The 27,948-nt window shown below is 42.6% G+C and overlaps 1 protein-coding gene across 3 annotated transcripts in view; it reads right to left on the bottom strand.

The window, feature by feature from the left end:
• Positions 1-27,127, bottom strand: part of KDM1A (lysine demethylase 1A) — a 43,802-nt gene extending 16,675 nt beyond the window's left edge. Inside the window, exons 1-9 of one of the 3 annotated variants that reach the window (XM_050326166.1) lie at positions 26,772-27,127; positions 22,024-22,189; positions 17,033-17,092; positions 13,248-13,381; positions 10,408-10,486; positions 9,355-9,447; positions 8,501-8,607; positions 6,485-6,566; positions 3,676-3,770 (exon numbers count right to left, since the gene is read on the bottom strand). In XM_050326166.1, the coding sequence (XP_050182123.1) occupies positions 3,676-3,770; positions 6,485-6,566; positions 8,501-8,607; positions 9,355-9,447; positions 10,408-10,486; positions 13,248-13,381; positions 17,033-17,092; positions 22,024-22,174 (801 nt within the window). In that variant the 5' untranslated portion in view covers positions 22,175-22,189; positions 26,772-27,127. Of the gene's footprint in view, positions 1-3,675; positions 3,771-6,484; positions 6,567-8,500; positions 8,608-9,354; positions 9,448-10,407; positions 10,487-13,247; positions 13,382-17,032; positions 17,093-22,023; positions 22,190-24,748; positions 25,092-26,771 lie in introns of those variants that run through there. The other 2 variants (XM_050326164.1, XM_050326165.1) reach the window with 2 other exon arrangements.
• Positions 27,128-27,948: the final 821 nt, after the last annotated feature.

The raw sequence follows: 27,948 nt of genomic DNA, 5'->3' as shown, positions 1-27,948 counted from the left end.
AATTGGCAGCAGTAGCCATGTAGGAGAGGCGGTAGGCCCCAAGTGGGGGCCAGGCCTCCCTCCTTCCCCAGCCCTGGGCAGGTGTGGCACTGAAGCCCCCCTTCTCTCATGTAAGAGAGTAAAAAACCCAAAAACTTTAGAGGACTGACTGCTTGGATGAAAACCACTGCAGAAGAATTCCAGCAGAGAGATAACGAGGTGTTCAAGGCCAAAGTTGCAGCAGGAGAGCGAAGTTCGAAGGGGGGGGTCTGTTTCTCCCCCCCTTTCACTCTCTCCCTTCAGCAGGGAAAAGACTGAAAAATAAATCCCTGCTACCTTTGAAAAATTGTTGGAGTGAGGAGCCTCCCACGCTGCTCGTGGAAGAGTCTACACTGGAGTAAGTGGGTGCATGAGAAAGCCGAGACTTTATGAAGAGACCTGAGGTGAGGCAGAGTCCTGTTGAAAATCTGTGACCTTGAGAGAAACCTACACTGGAGCGAGACGGCCCGGGTGGGATGTTGGGATCCGCGTGTGGGATCCATGCTGCTGCTGGAAATTTGTGACCCTAAGAGAGATGAAACTTATGCTGGAACGAGAACGGCTCGGGTAAGATGTTGGGATCCAAGTGAGGGATCCACGCTAGACCCACGTCGGACAGGTCTATCAAGGAGTGTTCTCCCGTGGGGAGGGACCTCCACAAGAAACAGGGGTAGACTCAAAAGCCATTATCCCCTGTGACCCTGTGGTGAAGATCCATGGTAGGCAAGTGTCCCCTTGCAGTCCATGGAAGAGAAGACCTTCAGGGCCTGGGCCCCCAGCCTCCAGTCTTAGTCCAGGAGGGGGGTAGGCCCAGCCTTGGAGCCAACAAAGAGAGATAGAGAAAGAGTTCCAGCTGCGACGAAAAAGGAGTGTCATCTGAGATAACAGAAGAGCTTTAGAGCGCTGCAGAGTTATTGAAAAGACCTGGAGCTCCGAGAATGGAAAATGATACTGCTTCTTCTCCTTGGACTGATAAAAGGGGGAAGAGGTATTTCTGTAAATACATAGCACTTTTACTTAAGTAGAATTGTTGTGGATATAGTTCTTTAGTTTTATTTTGTTAATAATAAATGTTAATATTATTTTTCCCCAATCAACTCTCTTTTGTCTGCATAAACCTTCTCTCAACTTACAGTAATTGTGTGGGGGGTGAGAAAAATTGACCCAGAGCAAAACCACCACAGTTGACCACTTCTTTGTAATAAATATTGGATTTTTTTGAGCTTTCAACAGTGTTTTGGTTTCCATTTCGGCATCTCTTTGAACTCTCCCTGGAACACTGTGATACACCCACTGCTGACTTAACCTTGGCATTGCAGTACCACACCTGAACACCAGGATCTGCTTTAACAGCATGAGTCTGCACTACTGTGACCTTCTGAGTTTTTTAATGATAAAAAAGAAAAAGCTGGAAATGAAAAGGCCTGATTTAAATGACTTGGTTTCTAGAATACTTTCTTACAGTCAATCCACAGGTAAGTGATTCTGCTTCTGAAGAGAAGACCCTGCAGACAGACACGATGATGCTACAGCTTCTGTCTTACGTAAAAGCCCATCTTTGTGGGCCATGCCTTAGTGTATGCCCCCAGGAGAAGACTGTGAAAAACAGGACTTGCTACTAAGCATGGCCTTAAGGTTGAATGGAGGCCCTCCACAGAGTCTCCACAGGGCAGCAGCACCATGGAGTACACTAATAAAGATGAAATGAGCAACACAAGTCAAAACACACAGCTTTCATGGCAAAACTGCACTACATCTGACCAAATACAAATTTTCTTTTAATCACAGATGCAGATACCACAAACACCAAAATAACATTGATTCTGTGCCATTCAGTATCTGGGTGGCAGAAGAATAAAAAATTGATTATTATTCACACCACAGTTTCTCTCCCTGATCATCTGGCATAGTAAAAATGGCTTCAAATCAGATAGTTTAGTAAAACATTATAAAGTTGGCAAGGCAGCCATGCTAGGAAACAAGCAGCACACAAAGGCAATCTGATTTAATTATTGATTTTTTTTTTTTTTTTTAAACTAAGGAAGAGCAGGCTGGCTCATTATGTAGGCAACGAGACAACATTCAACACAAGGAAGTGATAAAATTCAGTCTGGAACATATATCCAGTTTTACATATCAAGCTTTGTTTACAATAGGTAAGCTGACAGATTTTGTGACGTGCCTCTTAAAAATGAGCTTCCTGTCACCACGCCAATATGGGACCGCATCTGAAGAGAAGCAACTACCTTTGAACGTGGGAGGTGATGTTACCTGTCCCACCAGCTCAGCCAAAGGAGCAGTAAGACCCTTTTCTGTGCTGAGGGATTCCTCCCCACAGCAGGGCTTGGCAGTATGCAGCCACGCTGCCAGTCTCCATCCTGACTGGGTCTCCTGGGATCAACAACACTCGAATGCAGTACAGGAAACATGAGAGTAATCAAGAAGAATATTCTTTTTCAGAAAAACACTCCCACTGGAGTAAGTGCCTAGCTGATGAGCAAGAGAAATTCCTGGTCCACAGGAACTGCCTATGCCTGAGGGGCATAGCTGGATAGAACTGATCCAGTTGCTGCATACTGGGGAACAGAAAGCATTGGGCTACAGCAAAGAAAGCTGCAGGATCAGGCTGCACACATCACAGTGTGTACTGAGCCAACCAAAGCATGGTCTGAAGTTCAGCTGACCTGTGTCTAAGTGGGTGGGTGGTGTTAACAGAGGGAGTCCCAATAGCACAGGGATACATTCATCTGCAACACTGAGGCATTCTTTGGGCAGAAACTGAAACCGTGAGACAGGGAACGCAGCAGTGCAGAGACCAGCACAGGACTGGCTTCACCACACAGGAGCAGATCTGAGCAGTACTGTAGAACTATCTCCAATGCCTTTGCTAGCTTTCCCTGAGCCTAACCTATTGACTCACGCGCAGTAAGAGGAGCTGCAGGTCCCAGGTTAGAAACAGGTTGGAGCCAAGGATCACTTTCCCAGGCCACCAGCAGGATGCCCAACATCCTCACCTGTCTTCTTCCAGAAGTTACTCTTTGTACCATGATTTCAGATCCATCAGGACACTTCTGGACAATACATGTATGAGATTCAGCACTACACTAAGATCTATCATTTCTATCTCTAACAGCATTCCTTGACATTAGAGCAGAAAGAAATAAGGCTACTTAAGTTTGTGAATCACAGCACAATAATAATAGATTATTATTGCTGCATGCATTCAACCAGCTGGCATTGGCTAGTCAAGTCTTCAAAAAGCAGCATCCAAAGTACAACAGCCAGAACAAGCTTATTTCAGGGAAAAGTAGCAGCAACAACAACAGAACCTTGAGTGCCAGCATAGCAGGTAATTGTTTCAAAGAGCGAGACAGACAAACTGTCTAAGGAAAAACAGTAATGGATTTGGGAAGAACAAACAGGAACTTGGCTTACACAAAACCTCTGGAATGTAAAGGTAAAAACTCATGTGGAAAGAGGAGGTTTTAGAAGAATATGTGCAGATATGCTAGCGTATTACTACAATGCTAGAAAGGGAGACACACTTGTTCTTCCCTCTCCTTGGAAGCCATCTCCTGCAAGACCAATAGCCTGGTAACAAATACACTTGAGATATACTTCTTTTTAAAAGGTTCATGAAAACAAGATCAGACTTACAGCTTGTCCATTTGCTTCATAAAGTGGGCATTTTTGTTTGATCTTTGCCAATTCCATATTCACTTGTTTGCTGACCACAGCCATGGGATTTCCTCCTGGAAAAGATTTTATATAGTTAACAGAAATTCCTGCAAAATTTGTCTGCAGTTACATAAAAACTCAACAGTTAAAGCTATTTCAGACATTAAAACATCAGCTCCAGCGACCTAGTGTAACACTGTCAAAGGTGTGCTCTTCACAGCAATTCCCGCAATGAGGACATGGAAAAAACCCTGCTAACCAACACATGAAGGACAGGATGTAAAAAAGCGTGATTTTACAACAGAGTCCTAGAGTGGCAGCAACCTTAGTATGACTGAGGGTTTATAGCTATAAACACACCTGCAAGCAGGGTATTTGAAAAGTCAGGGAAAGCTCTCACAGATGCACAGGAACTTCAGGAGCTTTTGCCCAAGTGTGGTGACACAGAAATGGAACCAAAAGAATTCGGTCCCTAAAAACTCAGTGGAACTCCAACAAGTGACACTAGTGAATACAATCTGTAGAAGATGAAGCTTAAACACCAACTGTACCTTGAAGCTGTGTTAACTAAACAAATTAGGAAACATCTGAGGAGATTCCACAACTGAACAATGAGAAAGGCAGAAAGTAACAACTTTAAGCATCTCAAATCCCTAAATATCAAACTGAGTACAGCAGAAGAAAGGAAAAGAATAGACACAAATGGGAAACGGTATAGAACAGAAGCAATACAGGCTTCCTCCACAAAATTAAATTTGGGAAAAGTTTTTCAGGTCTAGATTTCCAAGAGTCTCTGATTTTGCAACCCGATTGAACTCAGAGTGTTTGTTCAAAATAGAGGGGGAAGCTCTTCCACCCTAATACCTTCCGTTCTTTAGAGGTGACTGAACAAGCAGAAGACAGTTGAAGTAGGTCTAAATAAGTTCCAATTTCTAGTTCAACAACCTACTAAAAATTACAGTTCTTCCACAATTTACTATCAAATCCAGAAAAGATCGCATTACTTCAGTCTTTCACCTTCCCAAACCACAAACTCAACCCCTTCAGTAACCTTCTCTCTTCTCTTGCTGATTCAGAAATATGAAAGATGCCTTTCAAACCACCTCCATCCTCACAGGAATCTTTCTTCATAGCATATGCTGCCTCATTCAAGACAATGGGTAGATTCTTTTAGAAAGGAAACGAATGGGTTTAGAAAGTCACAAATGGGTTACCATTTATGGTTGAGGTTTGAGACCATCTAAGAAACCCTGAATGTGCACAAGTCCATGGGACCTGATGACATTCACCCGTGGGTCCTGAGGAAGCTGGCAGTGGATGCACTGGAGGGAAGGGATGCCATCCAGAGGGACCTGGACAGGCTGGAGAGGTGGGCTGATGCAAACCTCATGACAACAAAGCAAAGTGCAAGGTCCTACACCTGGGTCAGGGCAATCCCAGACACACCTACAGTGGGGAAGTGATTGAGAGCAGCCCTGCGGAGAAAGACTTGTGGATAACGCTGATGAGAAACTCAACGTGGGCCGGCAGTGTGCGCTCACAGCCCACGAAACCAGCTGTGTGCTGGGCTACATCCAAAGGAACGTGGCCAGCAGGTCAAAGGAGGGGATTCTCCCCCTCTACTCTGCTCTTGTGAGACCCCACCTGGAGCACAGGGCACAGTTCTGCTGTCCCCAACATAAGAAGGACACAGAACTGTTGAAGCAAGTCCAGAGGAGGCCACGAATTTGGTGGAGCACCTCCCCTACAAAAACAGGCTGAGAAAGTCGGAGCTGTTCAGCCTGGAGAAGAGAAGGTTGAACGGAGACCTCACAGCAACCTTGCAGTATCTGAAGGGGTCATACAGGGAGAGGGATTGTGCCTCAGGAACTGCAGCAACAGGACAAGGAGTAATTGGTACAAATTGAATGAGGGGAAATTTAGGCTGGATATTAGGAAGAAGTTCTTTACTGTGAGGGTGGTGAGATACTGGAACAGGTTGCCCAAGGAGGTTGTGGACGTCCCAAAGCCGGCAATGTTCAGGTTGGATAAGGCCTTGAGCAACCTGGTCTAGTGGGAGGTGCCCCTGCCCATGGCAGGGGGGTTGGGACTAGATATCTTTAAAGTCCATTCCAACTCTTTAACATTCTATGATTATACGAATTAAACATAAAAATAGTAGTTTTCCACTAGGCAACCTGAAATTTCTTTTTCTAGGACTGTGCCATTTAAGTCTTTTGTCTGGAACCAGATTCTGTATGCAATGTAATAAGACTAATCACAAGACAGACACCAAGTTTACGCAGTCAGTAACTCAGTTTTAGTATAGATTTTATATTATTTTATTATCTCACTGCATTATTGAAAGATATTCCACACTAAACACCTCCGCATCTTCTTAGCAGAGTAACCACAGCAATAACTGATGCCATACCATAAACCAGCAATAAATAGGAAAAAATACAGCTTGTTTGCCATTACTTTTACAATTATTTTTTAAATCACTTGGAGAAAGTACTTTTGGGGTTTAAATTCTGAAGACAGGCTCTAATCTGCATTTCCCCTCCTCCCTTGTTTTTCAGTGTAAATGAAAAAACACATGCCATCTCTTCGGGGTCACTCCCATCATACAGCCTTGCTACTTATAAAAAATGCTAACCACCAAAGAGGCTGAACTAGAACATGTACTTTATAATAGTTAAAAATACCCAGTTATTTTGGCCAGGAAAGAAAATAGCATTAAGGTTTCAAAATTGTAACATCTTGTCTTTGTTTTCCTCCCCACTCCTTTTGATTATGAAAAACTCACCCAGTCCTGTCACCACCATTGCTCCCAGATCAGCAACGTAGTTCCCTTTGCGAAAGGTGGCGACTCTTCCTCCCACTCGGTCCTTTTAAAAGCACAGTACAATAAACCTCCAGTTACAGGCAGCAAGACATCTCACTGAAATATAATCATTGAAGCTTCTACAGAATGTGGTGCAAGTGTTCTCTTAATCAAAGGTTCTGAACGTACACTGTTTCAAAAACCACTGCAAATGAACACTTGAACACAATTGGTTCGTGTAAGTTAAGGAATAAAGTGTTTAAGTTGCATTTAAAAAAGAGAAGGAACAAAAAAAGCAAATAAAAACAGGAAAAAAAAAGTGCCTAATCTGATTTGGGCAGATTTAACTCTATCTACAGTAGGATCTACTCTGATTCCAAAACCAATCCTGTATTGTCCATGAAGAAATTAAATTACGTATAAATTTCCTCCTTCTCCTACTTTCTACTATTAAAATTCAATAGCTATATAGGAAATTATTCAGCTGTGCTATCAATTAAGAAGAAAATCATGAATCAGCAGCCCATTTTGGAAGCTAGAAAAAAAATTTTTATCCTTTCACATCCTACTAAAGATGATACTTATTTCTCAACCACTTTAAACTTCATAGGAAAAAATATCACCCTTCCCTATTCTCATCCAGCTAGCAGGATGGTATCAGAGAAAAATATTGGTTACAAATGGGCAAAGATCCCAGACAGCTACCAATTAATATAAAAATGTTAAGTTTGATTTTTAGTAATTAAGTTAGCAGTTCAGAAGCATGTAAACTGATAGTCTCAAAGCTATAGAAAATGAGTAGAAATAATCAAACTATCACTCAAATCACAGAAATCATAATGCACGAAAACACCAAACTGCATTAAAAATAAAACATACAGGCTACTCAAGGAGAGTAGTCTAGAGAAAAATGGCTGAAAAATATCATGCGTTATTATAAAATAGTTTTATGCTGGATTTACGTACTGTAAATTAAGTATTTACTTAAGTATAACCAAGATGCACAGAACAAAAGCTAGGTTACAGCATGAATCTCTTAATTCCAGCTTCAAAAAAACCTCAACCAACCTCAAAACTCAAATAAGCAAACAATAAACACCTCCCGCCCCCCCATCAGACATTCAGGTGAGCAGGAGACTCCTAAACCATCAGACTGTTGCACTCTACTTTCTGCAGTGGTGTGGCACAGTCAGCAGCTCTGCTCCCCAGCCAGAAGAGCAGTAACAATATTAAGAGCCTGAAACATTAATCTTATAATAAAAATTTGAGCAGATTATTTTAATCTTTGCTATAAAAGTGTGAGAAGTCAATGTACAACCAAAAGAAGCCAGGAAGTAAAACATAAGATAAAGTCCAATTGGTCAGTGGATTTAGTTTAACTGTGTATTGAGCTATTCTCAATTTGATTAATTACAAGAAAAAACTTCAACTTAAAAAAAAAAAAAAAAAAAAAAGATATTCCACTTCTGTCTGGATATGAAGAATACCTTATTCCTGAAAGAACAAGCAGTTAATTCACATACCACAAACTGTAGCCCTATATAATTTTAAAGTCTCTGTTAAGCACACAGTAATAAGCAGGGAAAGAAATGTAGACTTAAAAGTTACAAGAAAAATATGTTGCTTGATGTTGTAAAACAATTCCAAGCAATGATTCTATTTAACAAGCAAGTTCTCAAAATACAGACTTGCATTCTGCTTTCTGATGAAAAACGAATTTCTAACCATGAAAGGAAGAAGGTTTTAAGCTTCTCCTGGTGTAAGCACACAACACTAGCACCTGAGAAAGCATCAGACAGCTCCCAGCAAGAATAGATCCACTTGCTGCCCTGTGAGACACGTTCAGGATCAGCAATCCATCCCAGATGGATGCTGCCTGGAACAGCACAGACACTTATCCACCCTGGGCACGTGTCTGGGACACAGCCCTGTGCTAGTACGAAATGTGGTTACTGGTTAAGTTGCTATATTGAAGTAAAACAGCACAGAAATTCATACTCTGGCTTCCAGAACTGTGACATCCATTCCAAAACTCTGCAACTGGCGAGCTGCTGCCAACCCAGAGACTCCAGAACCGATAATGATCACCTTTCCAGTCTTCTTGGCTAAAGAAAGGAAAAAATCAGCTACAGTGATGCTCTATATATGCAGTCCTAGATTGCAAGCAGTTATGTTAAAATTTCATTTAAGAGGCATGAAGATCAAAAAGCAGCTTCCTTCTCATCAGTAGCTCTGACAGAACAAACTATAGCAAAAAGAAAACTGAGTACTGTACTAACACTTAATTTTTTTTGATGAGATACATACAAGAAAGATGCACCAGTAGTACATCTGGGACAAGGAAGAAAACAGGAGGAAAAATACTTCTGAAGGACAACCATCTGAAGAAGAAACTGATTCTTATTAATTACTTACTGATTCTTATTAATTATGGGACAAGTATCATAGTTTCATTTCTTTCTGCCCCAGAAGAATAAAGTCTAGAAAGGGCAGAGAAGTTCACTTGCAAAATTCAAACATCACATAAGCACGTAACAGATCTAAGTACAATATTGTGTTTCTGACTTTAGTTATTCAATCGAGAAGCAAAGATAACTCATTAAACAGTGACAGTCACCAAATGATCTAAAGAAGATTTGACATAATTTCTCCTCTCAATTTATGTAAGTACATGGCTTCTCCATGCCAAAACAAAACACATTAACATCTATAGCCAGTTGGCTTTCCAGACTTTTATTTTCCTAGCACTGCAATTCTAAAAAAAAAAAAAACCCACTCAAAAATTTGTCCTGAGAAATCACAGAACAAAAAAACACAAAACTTCAACCAGAAACAATGTTCAAGTTTCTTACTTGGAAGAGGCTTCACTCTTTTGTAGATCCCAAAGTTGATCAGCCCATGCCGCTCCAGGTAGCTGTGAACTCTGTGAACGAGCACCGTGTCACCTAAAAGAATGTGTAAGGTTTTAAAATTATTCTTTATGTTAAACAACATGTATGGACTAAGGACATATTCACAGCAGTAACTCAGTCAAGTCCTGCTGAATACATCGCCTTCCGTAGCCCTGCTGCCCTAATGACCAATCCATCTTCCTGAAGGTGCCTGAGCCTAGTTTTTCTGGAAAACACAAGCTGTTTTCCATGCTGTACTGCAGTTTAAAGTCTTGCCTGAAAAGCTGCACAGGACATTAAATGCTTCTTTTAATCTAGTGGGAAAGAATACCTTTTCTGAAACTGACTGCAGAATCCTGAGATCTTGACACAGAACTGTGATGGGATTTACCAATATTAAGCTAACCCCTTACTGGAGCACTGAATTCTCATTTTTATTCTTAAAAGTACAATAATTCACTCTTTTGCAATCCCTGACAGTTGTATCTGTGTTCATTTCAGTACTATTTTCTTCTTAGTTTTTTTTTATGGCTTCCCTCTACTCTTTTCCAGCTTACTGAGATCTTATTTGAGACAGGTAGAATAGTCTCAAGAAAGCCTCAAGTATTTGCAAGCAGTAACTTCTCACTCTTTCATCACATCCAGTCTGCTCAAGTCTTAGGCAACTTTTTAATGCCTCCCAATACCCATATGATTAATAAAGTCTCACAGCTGAAAACCAACTTGAAGCTGTAGCAAACCTTAAAAGATGCATGTGAATTAACCCTGCAGGAAACTTCTGTAATAACCCACCTTTTTAGCAGCTTTTATGAATCCTGGTAGTGGTATTTCCTTACCAGACAAGTGAATTCCACCAAACCTGAATCATGAACATAATGCACTAACACAGTCTGCACATGAACACTCACGGAGCTGCATTAACAAACGACCCATCTGAAGCAGCTTTTCCCCAAATAAAAGTGAGAGAACAGCAGTACCCATGGGACAATTTTGGCAGTGAAAGATTTGACTTACTATTATAAGGTGCTTCTAATTGTTGGATAGTTGCTTCAAACGTCAGCTGAATCTTTGGGTTATCCAACCAGAGCTGCAGCTGTATTTAAACAAAAAAGATGACATGTCAGATTAAGCAATAGAAAAGAGGTGTTTTCGAGGTGTGTGTTTGCTACTAAATACTGTCAGGAGATGAAATCCTCTAATGAGTTAAACTTTGGCAGGACTACCCAAGCTGCACTGAACTTCACCTCAAAGTGTTCCTTAAGGTACAATACAGTCTACTTGAAATTCTCACACCATTTCAAGTAAGTGGAAATACACCAAGGTAGCATAAAGATGCGTGTCACTGACATCATCAGCCAGCATTGTCTTTTCGGCATCAAATTTCATATTTTCATAAAAGCTACAGCAGTAATTGTCATGTTACAAGGTTTATCTTAGACATTTAATCATTCAATCCATCTTCACCAATGTAAGACACTACCACATATACACAAATTACACATATATACTGGCCACATACACATAAAAAGCATATTTAGAAGACAGTTACAGTTCAAAAATAGAGCAGGAAGAACTGTCTGTAAAATGTTAATGTCACTTCACGCTAGGAAAAAAACCTGTTTTCCCAACAGAACTCCTACTTTGTGGTATGGAGGTAGTAGTTAATTAATAATTGTACTGTTCCATGCCTAGATCTAGGTCATACATAGCATCTCCACACCATTTTATATTCCAGAATTAGTAATTTTTGGAGGTATTTCTCTACAGTTGCACTACTTAACTTTACAGCGCCTCACAGATATTAAACAAATCATACAAGTATAATGAATAGGAAGGATTAAGAAAAAATTTCCATATAATTTGGGAGGTCACTTGAGGCAAATTTCATCTTTCGTGCAGTACTTTCTTGTACTCATTTTCCCAGTAATTTCTAACACTGCTTTTTCTAACAATTTCTGAGCGTGAAACTAACAGTTTCCCAGTGCTACGTACCACAGTGCTAAGGCTCCATTCTCAGAGGGAAGAGTGCAAAGCCCTTAATGATATTTTTATATATAAATCTCTATGTATGTATATATACAATTACTTCCACTTTTTCTACAAATTCTGATTTTTAGACCCTCTACAATCACAGAACAGCACAGGCCTTAGAAGATTTCAAAGGCTTCAAACTACAACTGCCCTGCACTGTCATGACAATAATTTATACTACATTCTGCTTTGTAGATTTTTCATCATCTGTTTTAAGTCACAGCAATTTAGCAAGAGCTTTTACTGGTTTGGGTTGGGCTTTTTAGTTAGTTGGTTGGTTGTGGGGTTTTTAATGTTATTTTGGAGTGGGAGGGATTCACATAAAAGATCAAATTACTGACTTCCCTTTGTAAAAGCTACTGTAAGCCTTCAAAACTGTATTTTTACTTACCAGATCATTCATTCAATTCTTGATTCCAGCTCAAAGTAAGAGATTGTACACTGCAGTTCCCAGCACTGCCAGAGCTCTGCTGAGCACCAGGTTCACATCAGCTGTTCCATAACCCCTGCTGTTCTCCCTGGAGGAGAGCCTCTCACAAGCCTTCCTCAAATGGGATTCCTGCTCAGGAACTTCTCCAAGTTCCTCCATAGTGAACAAGACCCACAGACCAGCAATGCTGGTTTTCCCTGCAAATACTCCTCTCCAGTAATTTCTTAGTTTCAGTGGAAGGCTTTTCTGCTTCTAACGCCTTTGTAAAAGGATTACTCATTCTTCGTTTTGAGAGAACAGTTTTTCAAACTCTTTGGCATGCTTTGGTCTGTTTTCACACATTTCATAACTTCCCAATATTTACAACTTGGGTTAGAGGGAAATTTCAAAGGAAAAGCATGAAGATGTCCACCACATATAACTTCAAGTTACTAAGCACTGAGTGCTACCAGGGTCAATACACTGGGATGCTCCTTGATCATCTTAAGTCTGTGAAAAAAAATGAGTGGTACATAAGGTGTTTTCTCCCTTAACTACAGCAATTTTCAAAATATTTCTTGCTGTCATACTGTTAATTTTTTCTAACATGACTAAGTTTTCTAAAACACACTTTTCAAAATAAAGGAGAAAGTCCTGATCCCCGTTAGTATGCTGAGGACCCTAATAGTGTTGTCACAATCTGCAAAACAGAATACTAATATTTAAGTTTTGTTAAGGTTTAAACTTCAGGCATGTTTGGCTGAACTCAAGTGAGTGAACTCCTGAATAATTATTTGAATACTGCCCCTTCATTCTTAAGTTGCATGGAAGTTTTGAACTGGGGCAGAAATGCTACAAGCATTCAGAAGTAGTTTCATTTCTTCAACACTACAATTTCTTTTATGAAATCAAAGCTGGTAAAATAACGGTTCTGGTCTGAGAATAAGCCACATGATTGGCTTGATGTCTCAGAAATACAGCAACTGAATGCTAAACAAAGTAAAAAATAAAAGCTTAGAGGTTTGCCTTAAGCAACAATGTGTTTCATTATTATTTTTAAGTAATCTACAGAAGCTTATACTTTAAGCTGAAACCAAGTAGTAGAACATTTGCACCAGCTTTCTGTTCCTTTTTAAAAACTGCATCAACTGAATCATGTAGTTTGCTATGACTGTTTTGGATACTGTAAATACACTACAGATTCTTTATGCTGCCTCACAGCACTGCTTTGATCAAGAACTGGATAGCAACTTCCTTAGCAACTTAGAGCATGACAAGATGCCAGAAATTAAACCCCACCATCTCAAAACAAAAAACAGTCTACCAACTGTTAGACATGGTAACTGACAAAAAGTCTTTGCAAGGTACACAAATGTCCTACCCTTTTTTCATCAATACTTTACAACAAACTTACGGTGCGGTTCCTGATGTACAGAAACACCTTCTGAGTCTGCTGTGGCCCACTGATTATATCAGGGAAGCAGGCAGCTTCTTGAGATGTCATACGGTCATGTGGAAGTCTACTCTGGAAAGCTGCACCCTCCACACCTACAATAAAAAGACAAGTTGTCTACAGGCACTCTAAAGGAACACCACCCTTCCTAGCCAGTGCATCCAGCCGTGAGGTGCTGTGGTGGTCAATTTCATATCATGCTTTCAATTAGTCCTCTTATTCACTTCTGTAAGACACACATGTTTCCAAGTCAACAGTTCTTTGAATTACAGGTATCATCTAGAGTTAATAAAAAAGCTGGACTATGGGGGGAATCAAAAAACAAACAAAAAACTCCCAAAAACCAAAGCCTGAAAAGTAAGTGGGGCAGGGCACATATCAATATGTTATATATAACACATATATAATATCAATAAAATGTAACTACATCAAACTACTTTTGATGCTGTCCATAATTTGTGTGGTTTCCAATTTCTAGCAGAATTGGGAAAACATTTTGGAACCTATTCAAAGCCAAATATCTTGAAGAAACAAGCAAATGTCTACTGTACCCCCTCACCTGCTTCTCAAGGTTTAATTTGCATTGACCTCCTCCAGCTAGAGAAACCCACCTTAACCTCTCTTTTTGCGCATTTGATATATTCACATCATGTAGTGCAATGAAATACAATCACACACATTTCCTGTGCCCCCTCCCAAGTGCTGTGTACACTACAACTGCAGATTTCTTACTTTTCCTTTTAAATGCTCCACATGTAAAACACTGGCGCTGAACCTTTACAGGAGAGGTTTTCTCTAGGGAAAGCCTTCATTCATACAGGCACCTGCACTTCTGTCAATTCACACACTAGCAATGAAGTAACTATAGTTCTGTACCCTGCTTTCCTCAGTCTCTGGGACGTTTTACTTCAAAGTAACAAACTAAGACACAACTGCATCAAGTGCTACTAGCATGAGTGAAGAAAGCACACCTTGCAGGCACAGTGAGCAAAATGAACTGAGATGTGAAACACAGCAAGAACAATATCAATCTCCCGTGTCCTAGGAAGCGACTTACGATCAGGACAGGCAGAGGAGAGTGCCTTCAGTCTGGAAAGATAGAAACCAATACATCCCAAGGGGAAAAAAAATCCCACAAGTAATGCAGTAAGATTAAGATTGTTTACCGAAACTGGAATTGTTCAAAGGATTATTATAAATATCAAAGAAAATACAAGCTTGCAGTGTATTACAGTAATCAAGAGAACTCTCAGAGAGTTTGAAGTTCCCCTGCAGCGGTACATGTAACTTGATCAGGAAGAGAAATTATCTTCCTCCAGTTCTGGTGCCACCACACACTCCTTTAACTTTCAAGCTTTTTACATTCCAAAGGTAATGAAAAAAAATTGAGGAAGGAAATGGTTGTGAAACTAAAAAAATTCGCTCACAAGTAAAGATCAAAAGATCTAATTGTGTGATATCTCAAGGTAAAGAAAACTGTCTGTAATCCAGGAATTTTACAAGAGGAAATTAGTAACAGAGGCTACAGAGCACTACAAGTAAAATTAACCATAGGAGAAATTGCCACACCCAGAATGCTTCTTGCACTGATATTCAGCTATGGAATAGAAACCTACAGCTCTGCTAGAACTTCAGTTTCTCCAGTAATAACCATCCCCCAGCCCCTTTGCTGTCCTTCCATCTAACACTGGCCCAAGCGTGTCAACCTCTGCATAGAAATGCATATGCTCAACTATAAATCCTGTAAAACTGAGCATGGAAATCAAACCAAAGTTACCAATTTTCTGATACTTCATTAATGTTAACAAATCTTAACTAGGGTTCTAGATCCTCAAGTGCTAGCAAAAAGCTCAGCAGCACAATTTCAGAGAATGGCCAGTTAATGACCTGAAATGCTGAATCTGACTCTGTCTTACAGACTTGTGCTAAAAGAAGTGTGCTTCTCTGGGTACCTGCTAAAAAGCCATGAATCATAAACAACCAGGGAACTCAGACATGTGGATTTAAGGCAATTCAGTATTTTCTTGAAAAGCTTTGGGATTTATTTCTTCAAACTGACCAGCCAGAGATTATGGTATTGCTAATATTTTTGTAAAGAACACCAAGGTGGGTTGTGGTGTTGTTGTTGTTTTTTTTTTTTTTTTTTTTTTTTTTTTTTTTTTTTTTTTTTTTTTTTTTTTTTTTTTTTTTTTTTTTTTTTAAGGCCACGTCTTTCATGGTAATACATGAACTTTAAAACAAAAATGTCAGAATAGGTCCAGATGAGCCACTGGTATTTAAGAAAAAAACCCGAAAAACCTAACCCACAATAGCGTTTGATACAAGAATTTAGCAAAAACATAGCTATTAAGAGCAAAGATATAATTTTTATTTGGCCAAGCGGTGGAAGATCTTGTAAGAATCAAATGTCCTTGAATTTACTTCTGCAACTACACAGCTCAAAGCTAAATGGATTTGGATTTCAGGTTGCTTAAATCCCACCCATTCCACACCTCTATTGCTTGTATTCCATGAAAGCAACACATTACAGGGAGTACCAGTTCAGAACTACACGTGCTCCTCCTTGGGGTAGGCAACTCTAACACTGAAGGAATGGCTCTGCCTGGACTCAGCTCCTCTCCACACACATTCGCACACACACTTGCCACTTCCCGACATTCAGCATCAGGAACTCATGTGCTGAAGTTTTGATTATCTTCTTCCTCACAGAAGAGATTCTGAGGGATGTTGCTCATTTAAAGACTCACTGAAACATCTGCAGATGAAAAACACTCTGAAGGAAAGTTTTCTGGCCAATGAATTGGACAATTGTTAAAGCATACTCTTATCATATATACAAAATGCAAAATATGCAGAATTTCCAATTAGCAAATGCCTGTCTATAAATGAAATAGGCAGTGCACCCTTAAGCCCATGAGCCAGCAGTTCTGATTAAGTGGTAAGATCCGTAACAGTACTTGGCTCCCTTACTTAGAACAGCAAAGGATGTACTTTTAGATGAGTATCCCGAAGTTCTGTTTTCTTCAAAAAGAGCAACTTGGATGTACAGAACAGGTTATAGAGCCTTTGACTCCTTTGCTTAACCCTAATCCTGAAGTGAGAGCAAAAGCGGCAGAGTCGGAGAAGATTTTCAGTAGCATTCCAAGTACTTAAGAGTTAAGACACCAATCCCGTGACTGAAGCAGTAAGTGCGTACTGCCAGCAGCAGTACTGAGGCCAAACGGCAAATGCAATTCACAATCAAGTCCAGTGAGCTGCAGACTACGAATGTGTCCAGTAGATAATCTCCTGGACTAACCGCTGGCACACAGTTCAAACACAAACCCTTTCAAAAGGCAAAAATAAAGGAGCAAAAAGGTACTCCATGCTACATTTCTTCAGCAAATTAGAAAAAAGGTCTTACTGTTCTAAAGCCCAGGGTTCTCTCTGTCAGTCGAGGTGGTATAAACTGGCTAGGTAAGAAATAGCGTTTTGCACGTCTGGACTCCTCTGAACATGGAGAGGAGTGGAGGGATGAGAGATCGGCCTGAGGCATTTCAACACAGGTTAGCTAGTGCCCTTTTTCACAGTTGTTATAGTCCTCAACTGAAATCTGAAAATACCCTTCACTTTTTAAACAGGTGGGTACACAACTCCTACATCTCTTGCTAAATTTGGGACAACCACACCCATGCGCACTTGCAAGCATCAATCCCTAACCTGGCGGCTCTTGCTACTCAGTGGCAAGCATCAAACGCCACCCTCACCTGATGCTTGGCCGTCTCCATACCCTCCAGAACTGTCGTCTTGAAGTCCTCCTGCTTGCCCTGTGGAAGGAAAGAGGAGAACTCAGGGACCTTACTCCATAAGTTAAACCACACTGGACATAAAGGCCTGGCAAGTTGGCGTTGTAGGTATTAAATTTCACCAACTAACTAAACCCATTTTCTGATAATCCCATCTTCTGGAACCTAGATTCAGGGCACCAAACTGTGATCTTCTAAAGTGTTATCTGTGTTACTGGGAACGCTTTAGATAAGATTTTATGGGAAATAAAGAAGTACTCAATATGTAGCATTCCTGGTGGCTAAATATTTATAATCAACTTCATTAATGGCTATGATTTAAATAATCAGATCACATTTCTTACTGCCAAGCTGGATGGATACCATCAGATTCTACAGATCTAAAGCCCTAAGACCATCAGATTCTACAGATCTAAAGCCCTAAGAATTTGATTAGCTTGCCTTTGGTGCTCCCGAGTCTCCTCATATGCAAGGGGATAGTCTGAGCCATTCTGAAAAACCTCTTACATTCAGGAGAGCCTATTCTTAATGTTTTTGTCATAAACCCTTCCTTGAAACTTGATGCCATAATATTGCTTTAAAGGTTCAGATCACTTATTTTGGCTTCAGTGCCTTTGATACACCATCAATGTTCTAACATACTAAAACTGCCTCTGAAGCCAAGTACACATCAGACCATTGATCAGTGCTGTGATCAATACCCAGCACTGAAAGACATCAGTCTTTCAACATACCCAGTGACAGAAACATGACAAAAGGCTAAGCACTCATCTGAAAGATCTGAAGAAGTCTCAGAATTACCTTAGCCTGCATGAAAGTCCTGAACAGCAGCCTTTACCAGACCGCAACACAAGCAGGAACAGAGCACGTTGAGAAAAGAGATGAGTACAGCTGCAGTGTCTGGCAGGAACAAAGCCACTACAGGTCACCTCACACACTGCTCACTTCACAGGAGACACTAGCTTTGGGTTGAGCTCATGGGCAATATTCCTCCACAGTCAAATGTTTGCCTGGCATCCTGTCACCTGCAGAGCGCTGGAAGCCACAGCACACTCCAGAGATTGCCATGTGCTGTTCAGCTGGCTGCTGCTGCACCAAGGCTCTTTCAAACCACATGCTTCAATAGTCAGCAATCCCAACCCAACCCCCACTGAAACACACTGCTGCAACAGTCACTGGAGTGCAACAGGCACTTCCTAGAGCACAACTGCTCGAGGTGCCATCTCCACACAGGTAAGAGCAAGGTCTAACCCGTGGCTAAACACACTCTTTAAAAGAGTCTGGGACAAGGTGGACAATTTTGCCAGAGTGTAGTTTGAGGCTCTTAGGGGATACACTAACTTAGAAGAATTTCATCTGAAGTACAAATTTAACCCCTAAAGTAAGACAGAAAAAGTGAACCAGATATTTGCATACTGTGATAACCTGTATTAACATCTAGAATGTCTCCACATTACACATCTGTAAAACAAAATAGGAATTGAAACAAGACAGACATTTTCACTCAGCTACAGCGGAGCAATAGTCAGTACTTGTAGATAATCAGTCGCCCAGCAGGAAAATTCAAAAACTCACAAGAGAAACTGTGACAAATAACTGTATTTTGAAAGGCCTTACAAGACCCAAAGTCAGGATTCTATGAACCAACATATCTGCAACAGCAAGATAAAATTCTCTACTTGACCTGCACTGCAAGTATTTTATTTTGCTGGGAGCATTTTAAGACCTGCTTTCATTCGAGCAGAGACTAACACAACTCAAACATTAATATTTACACTCAAATCATAGGCCATTAATTTGCAAAGTTTCACTTAGGCCTTCCATAAATTAAGAAAGTGAAAAGATGCTGACATCAGTCTGTGGAATTCTTTATCCCTGAATTAGCACTGACAAGGAGCAGAGAGGACAAAATTGCTCTCAGCTTATTTACAGAAAGAAATCTGTATTTTCCTCTTCTCATGAGTATTACTGCTTGCTTGGACACAATTCTAAATGCTACCCAGTCTGAGCACAGAAGTGTGCAAACAAGGCCTGCTAGTGAAGATTGGCTCTCTTTCCCTGGAAGAAAGTCAGGTTCTAGTTGCAAAGGAACAAATCAGCAAGCAAACTGCTGATCCACGATAACATCACACTATTGTAGCTCCACAGTACGCATGCAAGTCTCAAGGCAACAGAATAACAGACCATGAGCTGAAGAGTAGTCAGGAAGACGGTCCGCAAAGGAGTCCACTTCATACAATTATCCCATCTCAAAATAAAAAACAGCTGCACACGAATATCACAGAGTATTGAACTTATTTAAAAAACCAGACAAAGCCAGATGACAGAGACAGAGCACCACTAAGAATGACTATTCACTTGAGGTTAATCTCGATCATACTCAGTTCCTTGGAAAAGAGAAGCTAGGATTACCACAAAGTAAGAATACTGAGCACACTAAATGTCCAAGAGTTGATAAAGAATATCTTCAATAGTAATAAAAATAAAAATCCAATTTGGTGAGGAAAAACAAAAAACATCCTTAGAGGAGAAAAGCAAAAGTAGTAAGCTCCTTAATTTCAGAAGGGATACTGGCAGACAAGAACACAAATGTCATTCAGCACTGAAAGGGAATTTGGAAGCCTTTTGCTATTAGAAAGCATTTCTCGAGTAAAAAGAGAAGAGAAAATCTAAGGAAATTATATTAACCATGAAATACTGTCACACCTTTTAAAACTGCTCTGCAACAGCAGGCAGTAAATCTTGCAAATCCAGACTATAATAACGTATATAGCCTATAGCAAATCCAGACTGTAATAATGTATATAACACCTGGAATTCCCCACAGTTGAATACATCAACAGGACCTACCTCAATAAGACCAGCATTTCACTCTCACCTGAATTGTGACACTTAGTAACCTACTTCACTGTAAGCTGTCTGTGGGGACAACCTAATGCAGTGCCAGGCACTGGCACCAAGACGTTTGTGAGTTGCACAGTCAGGCTTTTCAACTCTGAAGGGCATAACCTATAACATGACACCTTTACACCTCTACTGCATTTCCTGTGTTTTTATAGGCTTTAAACACAGAAAGGGAAATTTTAAGGTCTGCAATGAGAATAAAGTAACAGTAATATACAGGCTAATTAAAATTCTGCTAAATTTTCAATGTGCAATCCTACTCTAGTATTACTGTCCAATTTAGTGTTTCTTATTCAACACGTCAATTTTTGCTTCAAAGAGACACAGAAAGAGAAAACCTCAATTATAAACACTGCTTTTATATACAGCAGACTCCATGACTCCTCCTTCTAACAGGTGCCTGAATTAGAGGTTTCAATGCACTTTAACAGCCAGCATAAGATGACCTGATGCTCTTGACACCTGCATTAATAAAGACAAAGATAGAGAAATCCACAAGTGTATATAGCTTGTATATCAGCCTTCAAAACTACAGCAACACTAGCTATGGAATGACACCTGAAAATTTGTCCTTTTCCTGCTTTTCTGCTTCATGCATATCACAGAATTTCTAGGAACAGAGAAATTATATGATGACCTGAAGTCAACTCATTTCTAGACAGTTAGATAGAGCCTGTTTGAAAAGTGATTGTATTTAGATGGCTAAATACAGTGCTTGCAGAATAACTGCTTAACAGGCTGTTGTGTGTATAGAATAGCATGACTCATCACTGCTCTTATCTTCCACATTTCTTCTTTCATGGGATAAAACCTAATTCACTGTACTTCACCAATTATGCCTCAAACAGATTTCAATAATCATTCTTAGAGGTATAAAATGGAATCTGAGAGAAATAAAAAATGTATTAATATTAGGTCTCAATGATTAAACACAAGGTCTAAGCAAAACTAAATAGTATACTTAAGATGCTTGCTTAATTACATCTATTAAAGTTCAATTTTTGATACATCAGCTACAACTGAGGGAGGAGGGTTTTTATTATTGCAAATATTTTAGTCAAGCATATCAGCTATAGTATTCCTGTATCAAGGCAGGAGCCAACAGCTGCAACAAGGAGAGGTTACAAAGGGAAAAGCCTAAGAGATAAAACACAACTGTGACTTTTAATAATTTTTCTGCAACTAAAGTTATGTATCCCCAAGCCAATATCAGTCCTATTGCCTACATTCTCAAACCTGCCAGATAAAAAGAAAATTAAGAGTGCAACTGCAGACTAGCAGTAATAAGTGATGAATCAGCAAAGATTCAACTACTAGATTTCAGCTCTGCTCCAAAACAACTAGCACATGTTATCTCATAAAATCTCGGACTCTGAACTTTGTAAAAGCACCATCTTGTAGACACCTGAGTGATGCCTCACCACCAGACCTCACGAATGATGGGAGCTGTAAACACAACAGAGGTAAGGGATAGGGTACTGCTACTACCACAGATTTTGAAAGCTGCCTCCTGACCAAAAAACTTTTAACTGTAAAGTGAAGCTCTGTCAAAGATAATGAAGAAAACACTGAAGTTCAAGTGAACAGTATTCAACCAGAACTTAAGATTAGAGTCATAGTTTAAAGCTATAGGAATCACAGTATACTAAATTTGTTTTTCTGCACGGAATCTCCCCCTATAAACTCAACTTTTTCTCTCTCAGAGTAAGTGAGTGTCGCTACATGAGCAGGTGTGGCACCAGAGAGCCAAAGAGGCTACTCTGGTCAATAAGCTTCCAAAGACAAGTCAATAAGGATCATGAGAATCTAGTACGAGTTTGGCTTCATTTGGAATTAGATTCATGCACATTCTCAACTTTTTCAGGCTGCTCTTCTGAGTTTTCCCTCTCAGGAAAATGGGGAAAGCAAATAAAACACTGTAGAACAATCATCTGAAACTAGATCAAACCCACACATGGAATTCATGATGATGCCACACCTGGCTCTGCTACATTTCTGTTAATAAACTAGGTAAGCAGTGTCAAAGGAGAAGGTCTCTCTTTACTCACCAGATGGCTCCTCTGGCTCACTTTCATTCTCTTCTTCTGCAGGAGCTGGTGGAGGTGGTGGGGGTAGTTTTTTCTCTTTCTCAGCTTTAGCATTTCTCTCTTCTTCAGAGTAATACTCATCTTCTGACAGGTTTGCAAGACTCTCATCCATCTCTCTGTACTCCACCTGCAAAAAGCACAACAGAGAATAAACACACTGAAGGTATCTGTAAGGTGGGCTACAAAAATGAACACTGCAAATAACAAAACTGCTTATAGATCAAAGAAAAGGCTTGTTACCTTATGCAGTCTTATTATAGATACCAGGTTATAAAGTGCAACAAAGCTTAACAAGTTCCATGTTTTCACCTCCACATAAAAAAATGTCTCCAGTACCCAACAGTGGGAGCTTTCTACTCACATCAAGCCCAGTTTACCTGAATTTGTTGTATCATCATTTAAAGCCCCTCTAGTTTTCTTCCCTTCCTTCATGTCCCTGTCAAACCTGGGGATAACAAGCTGCCTCTGTGTCCTCATGTTCCAACTTGACTTTATCTGCCAAACATGGGTGACCAGAACCATACACAAGATTTCTGAGGAAATCCCACCTGTGTCCTGTACAGTCTCCTGGGAATCTTGTCCTGACACAGAGGCTCACAGCTGCCTCCTTTCCAGGACAGTTACACTAGTGGCTCAACACCAGAACAATGCCCTGCTCCCACCTGTTTCTATCGCCATGCATGTTTTGTACTGCTCTCCAGTAAAAATAAATAGTATTACAGCCAAAAAGATGCTGCTCCAACTTAAAGGAACAGGGAAACCTCAAAAATAGCCTGGAAGGGATGCATCTCTTACCGTTTAATAAAACAAAGTTCCAAAATAAGAAAGGTTTGTACAATGCTATTGAATATCCCTATCTACTGGGAAGGAAAAAAGCACTTCTCAACATGCAGTCATGGGAAAAATAAAAATAAAGCAGCTAGTGACCCTCCAACATCTGAGAGGTCAGTTTCCACCACGAAATGACAAAAGCAACTCTGCATTTCTCATTAAAAGAACAAAAAATCTTTCATAGCCCAAGTTCAGTCATTAAGAAAGGGCAGTAACGGGCACAGCTCAAAACACAACTGTGTTTCTTTGGGAAGCCTTTGTACAAGAAATCCTGGATTCAGTAAAACACTAACACATACTCCATGATTTGTTCTCTTTTAAACATTTACATTCCACAATCTCCAGCACATTAGTTTTTCCCACTGTTGAGCAAATGTTGCACCACCAGGACGTTCTTCGAACTCCACTCTGAAGCAAATTACAGTGACCCTCCAGCACATCTGTACATTACCACAGGTATTTGAAGCCACATTATTTTTGCACAAAGGCCCTCAGAAGTCTCCCATCCCCCCTGAGTTCACAGAGCTTTCTAAGAACAATCAAGTCCAACAAAAAACCTAAGCTCTTCCCTAGGTTTATTTTTAACCTGGGTACCCCCCCAACTAAATTCACACCACAAACATTCACGGTAAGGCAATCTCGTACTGGGCTGAAGTGCTCATGGGGACAGAGGGTGTCACAAGAGATGAACAACCCTTTGCAGATAAGTACTGTCAGTGCAGAGAAACATCATCAACACACAACCCACACAGAGCACTAATTCCTTACTTGTTAACAGACCACTACAGAGCAGGAATGCTGCTTCTGAAGATCACAGAATGGTTTGGGATGGAAGGGACCTTCAAAATATCTCATTCCAACCCCCCTGTCATGTGCAGGGACACCTCTCACTAGACCAGTTTGCTTCAAGCCCTGTCCAACCTGGCCTTGAACACTTCTAGGGATAGGGCAGCCACAGCTTCTCTGGCCAGCACCATCCTCATAGTAAAAAATATCTTCCTTATGTCCAAGCTACAGCTACCTTCTTTCAGTTTAAAACATGCACCAGACTGACCTACCCAACAGCTCCTGTGTGCAAATGACCAGTCCAGCTATCGCATCACACAATGGCTCTGAAGAGCCACACATTCAATACCACAGCTACAGGACAAAACAATTCGGAAAAGTAATTTCAGCTTCCCTGCCAAACACCCCAGCTGTGGGCACAGCTAAGATCTTCAACATCTTCTGAAACAAGGCTTCGAAGAAAAAGTTTCACAAAAAAAAGACAGCGTTCTCATATGTTCAGAACAATAGATGAGAGTTACATATTACAGACCCAAATTACTGGAGACTCGTTACGATTGACTCAGCTCACCAAAGCCAAGAGAGGGAAGGTGAGGAACAGTGGACTGAGCGTGGCCATCACCTTCGCAACCTTGCAAAACCAGCACAGCCCCACGAACATGAGCCTCCAGAGAATCTGCATCTATATACTCCAGTGACAAGAATGTACTGATTATATGTAAGCTTATGAGCATTTGGATGCACTGTCAGGGACTTGGAGTATTTTCACTGTTCGGTATCCGATCAGGAACCCCAAAAAGTTCCTGGGTTGCTGCAAAATGCTCTCCTTTGTGACACGCACCGTGTCACACCATAGTCCACGAAGAGCTGGGACACCACGGGATCTGGACCGGCACAGCCTTCTTGCGCGCCCTCGTGTTTATCCTCCGAACTCACCCCCTGAACCCCCTCGGGCACAGCGCTCAGCCCCGCGCCGGGCCCGGTCCCGCGGGCAGCGCTGCCCCGCGCAGGCCGAGCCCGCCTCCGGCCGCGGCTCCGCGCCAGAGGGCCCGGAGCGCCCCACACCTACTTTAGCCCGCTTGCGGCGGCTGGTCCTGCGGCCCTCGGGGGTCTCGGCGATGCCGGTGGTTTCGGCGCCGGGCGCAGGGGCGGCCCCGGTGGCCGACGGCTCGGACACCCCGCCCGGGGGCGAGGCCCGCGGCGGCTCCTTCTTGCGGGGCGTGCGCTCCGCAGCCCCGCCGCTTTCGGAAGAGGAGCCCAGAGCCCCCGTGGTGGCGGGCGGGGGCACCGGCGCCTCCGGCCCGGTCTCGCCGCCCGCCGCCGTCTCCGCGCCCTTCTTGCCGCCCGCCGCCAGCATCGCCCCGGCAGACACAGGGCGGACACAGGGCCGACAAAGGGCCGGGACAACACAGGGCCGCACAAAGGGCCCGCCCCGCGCGTCACATCCGGGCCCGCGCACAGCGCCCCTGCGGCCCGCAGAGCGGAACCGCGCCTCGGCCGGGCCCGCAGCGCCCCCGCCCGGCCCGCAGCGCTGCCGCCCCCACCCCCGCCCCCACCGCCCCGGCCCGCCCCGCCCCGCCCCCACCGCCCCGGCCCGGCCCGCCCCGCACACACCGCCCCGGCCCGCCCCGCACACACCGCCCCGGCCCGGCCCGCACACTGCCCCGGCCCAGCCCGGCCCGCACACACCGCCTGGCCCGGCCCGACACACTGCCCGGCCCGGCCCGCCCGCACACACCGCCCCGGCCCGCCTGCAACACTGCCCCGGCCCGGCCCGCACACACTGCCCCGGCCCGGCCCGCACACACCGCCCCGGCCCGGCCCGCACACACCGCCCCGGCCCGGCCCGGCCCGCACACCGCCCGGCCCGGCCCGGCCCGCACACACCGCCCCGGCCCGGCCTGCCCCCACCGCCCCGGCCCGGCCCGGCCTGCCCCCACCACCCCGGTCCGGACCGCCCAGCACACACCGCCCCGGCCCGGACCGCCCAGCACACACCGCCCCGGCCCGGACCGCCCCCACCGCCCCACCCCGCCCAGCACACACCGGTCTGGCCCGCACACGCGGCTCCCCCCCCCCCCCAGCTCGCACACAGCAGCAGGACCTCCCGGCGGCCAGAGCAGCCCTGTGTGAACACATGGAAGCTATTTCATCATTGAATCACAGACTGATTCCGGTCAGAAGGGAAGCTCTGCCTGGAGCACGGACAGGCACACCTTCCACTAGACCAGGTTGCTCCAAACACCATCCAGTCTGGCCTTGAACACTTTAAGGGATGGGGCAGCCACAGCTTCCCTGGGAAACCTGTGCCAGTTGAGCCCCACTAAAGAATTTCCTCCTAATATCTGATCTAAATCTACCTTCCTTCAGCTTAAAGCCATTCCCCCTTGTCCTATCACTCCAGGCCCTTATCCCCAGTCCCTCTCCAGCTCTCCTGGAGCCCCTTTAAGCACTGGAAGGGGCTCTAAGGTCTCTCCGGAGCTGCCTTTTCTCCAGGTTGAACACCCCCAGCTCTCCCAGCCTGGCTGCAGAGCAGAGGGGCTCCACCCCTTGGAACAACTCTGGGCTCATTCCAGAAGGTCCATGTCTTATATTGGGGACCCAAGTGCCGGAGGCAGCACTGCAGGTGAGGTCTCACCTGAGCAGAGCAGAGAGGCAGAATTCCCTCCCTTGCCCTGCTGCCCAGGCTGCTGGAGATCAGCCCAGAACACAGGGGGTTTCTGGGCTACCAGCACACATTGCCAAGACATACCAAGCTTCACATCCACAAAGCATTAAAATTTTAGTCTTCCTGTCACCTTCCAAGGTCTGGGAATTTTCCTAACCATGTCCTCTCTTAAGTTTCTACCTTAAACAAGCAGAAAAAGCTGGTGAGGTAGGGAATGGGAAACTGGATCTCCAACCTTTGGGCAGGACACTGCTGATCAATGCCCACAGATGCCTTGGAGAACTGCCAGAGATGTTCTGTTCTGGGTTCCCTTGTCTCAAGTATTTGAACAGTATTTGCTAAAGATAACAGGTAATTTTCTTGCCTCTCTCCTTAAAACTGGTAATCCCTTGGAAGGACTGATGGCTGGTCCAAGCAGACCTACCTTGTCATGAAGCCGGTTTGTACTGGCTGTGTAGACACTATAGGAGTATTGAGGACCTGGAAGGCAGAAGCTGCACAAGAAGACTCAGGGGTGATTTCAACCATTCTCAGGAAGACAGGAAGCAACTGGAGGCTGTAGGTCTGCAAGGTGTAGATGATGTGTTCCAGATGTCTGCCCAGCAGGAATGTGAGCAGGCAGGTCAGCAGCACACACTGACAATTCCAGAGCTGAGAGGTGACTGGAGCAGAATGGAACTCTTGTTCAGGAGGTAGATACGAAATCTACAATCTACAAGCTACAAGAACTGCAGAGATCTACTCTAAATAGTGACAAGGAAGAAAAGGAAGTAACAGGCAATTGCTGTAAGAATGCTATCTTTGCCTGTAAGCCAAGTATTCCATGCTTCCATAGGTACTAGCATTTCCTTCACCTTCCCACTTTAGTCTCCCTTTTGTTTGTGTTTAGCCAAATTTCTGAAATAACCACAAAATTAATTTTTGTGTATAATTTTTACCTAATGGATGAGACGAATGGTTTTCTCAGAGCACATTTAACATGTTTTCCATAGCTTTAGACCAGCCAGCATCTCATCTCATTCAACACCTGACACATTTATTCTTCTGAATTTACAGGTTCAAGTTAATCTTTTTATTTTTGAGGGCCATTTATCAAATGCAGTTAACATGACAAATATAGGCTTTCCATATTTGTAAAGCCAAATCCTAAATCCGTATCTACAGTTTAGCTCTGCATTTGCTGGGGTATAAACACAATTAGAATAAGGCATACAAAGGACTTTGCAGCAACATCTTGTTGCATCTAAGACATCATCATGCCCATCATCTTATAAGGTATTTTTCCTTACGATCAGGAAAGGAAACAAAGCTAACAATGAAGGATCTAAGAATACTATGACATCTGAAACAATGGCAATTTGCTTTGATGACCTCTCTCTTTGTAGAGAGCTGAGCAAAACTTCTTAATTTACTGCAGATAGAAAACCTAATTTTTATATGGAGTATGAGCATTCAGACTGGTCCAAAACATTTGAATGCACATGCAAACTTATATTTAACTTCTATCTTTTTTTCAACAAAAGTAAATTTAATTGCATCTTTCATTAGGAAAGTCAAGCCGTTTCCACAATTACTCACTTCATTCTTCACTAACTGATGTG

Source organism: Myiozetetes cayanensis, unplaced genomic scaffold (assembly GCF_022539395.1).
Source record: "Myiozetetes cayanensis isolate MyiCay16 unplaced genomic scaffold, myiCay2020 scf31, whole genome shotgun sequence".
In the NCBI taxonomy this organism is placed as follows: domain Eukaryota; kingdom Metazoa; phylum Chordata; class Aves; order Passeriformes; family Tyrannidae; genus Myiozetetes; species Myiozetetes cayanensis.
Note: the sequence above shows the minus strand (reverse complement) of the source record. Positions and strands in the feature narration are given on the sequence as shown.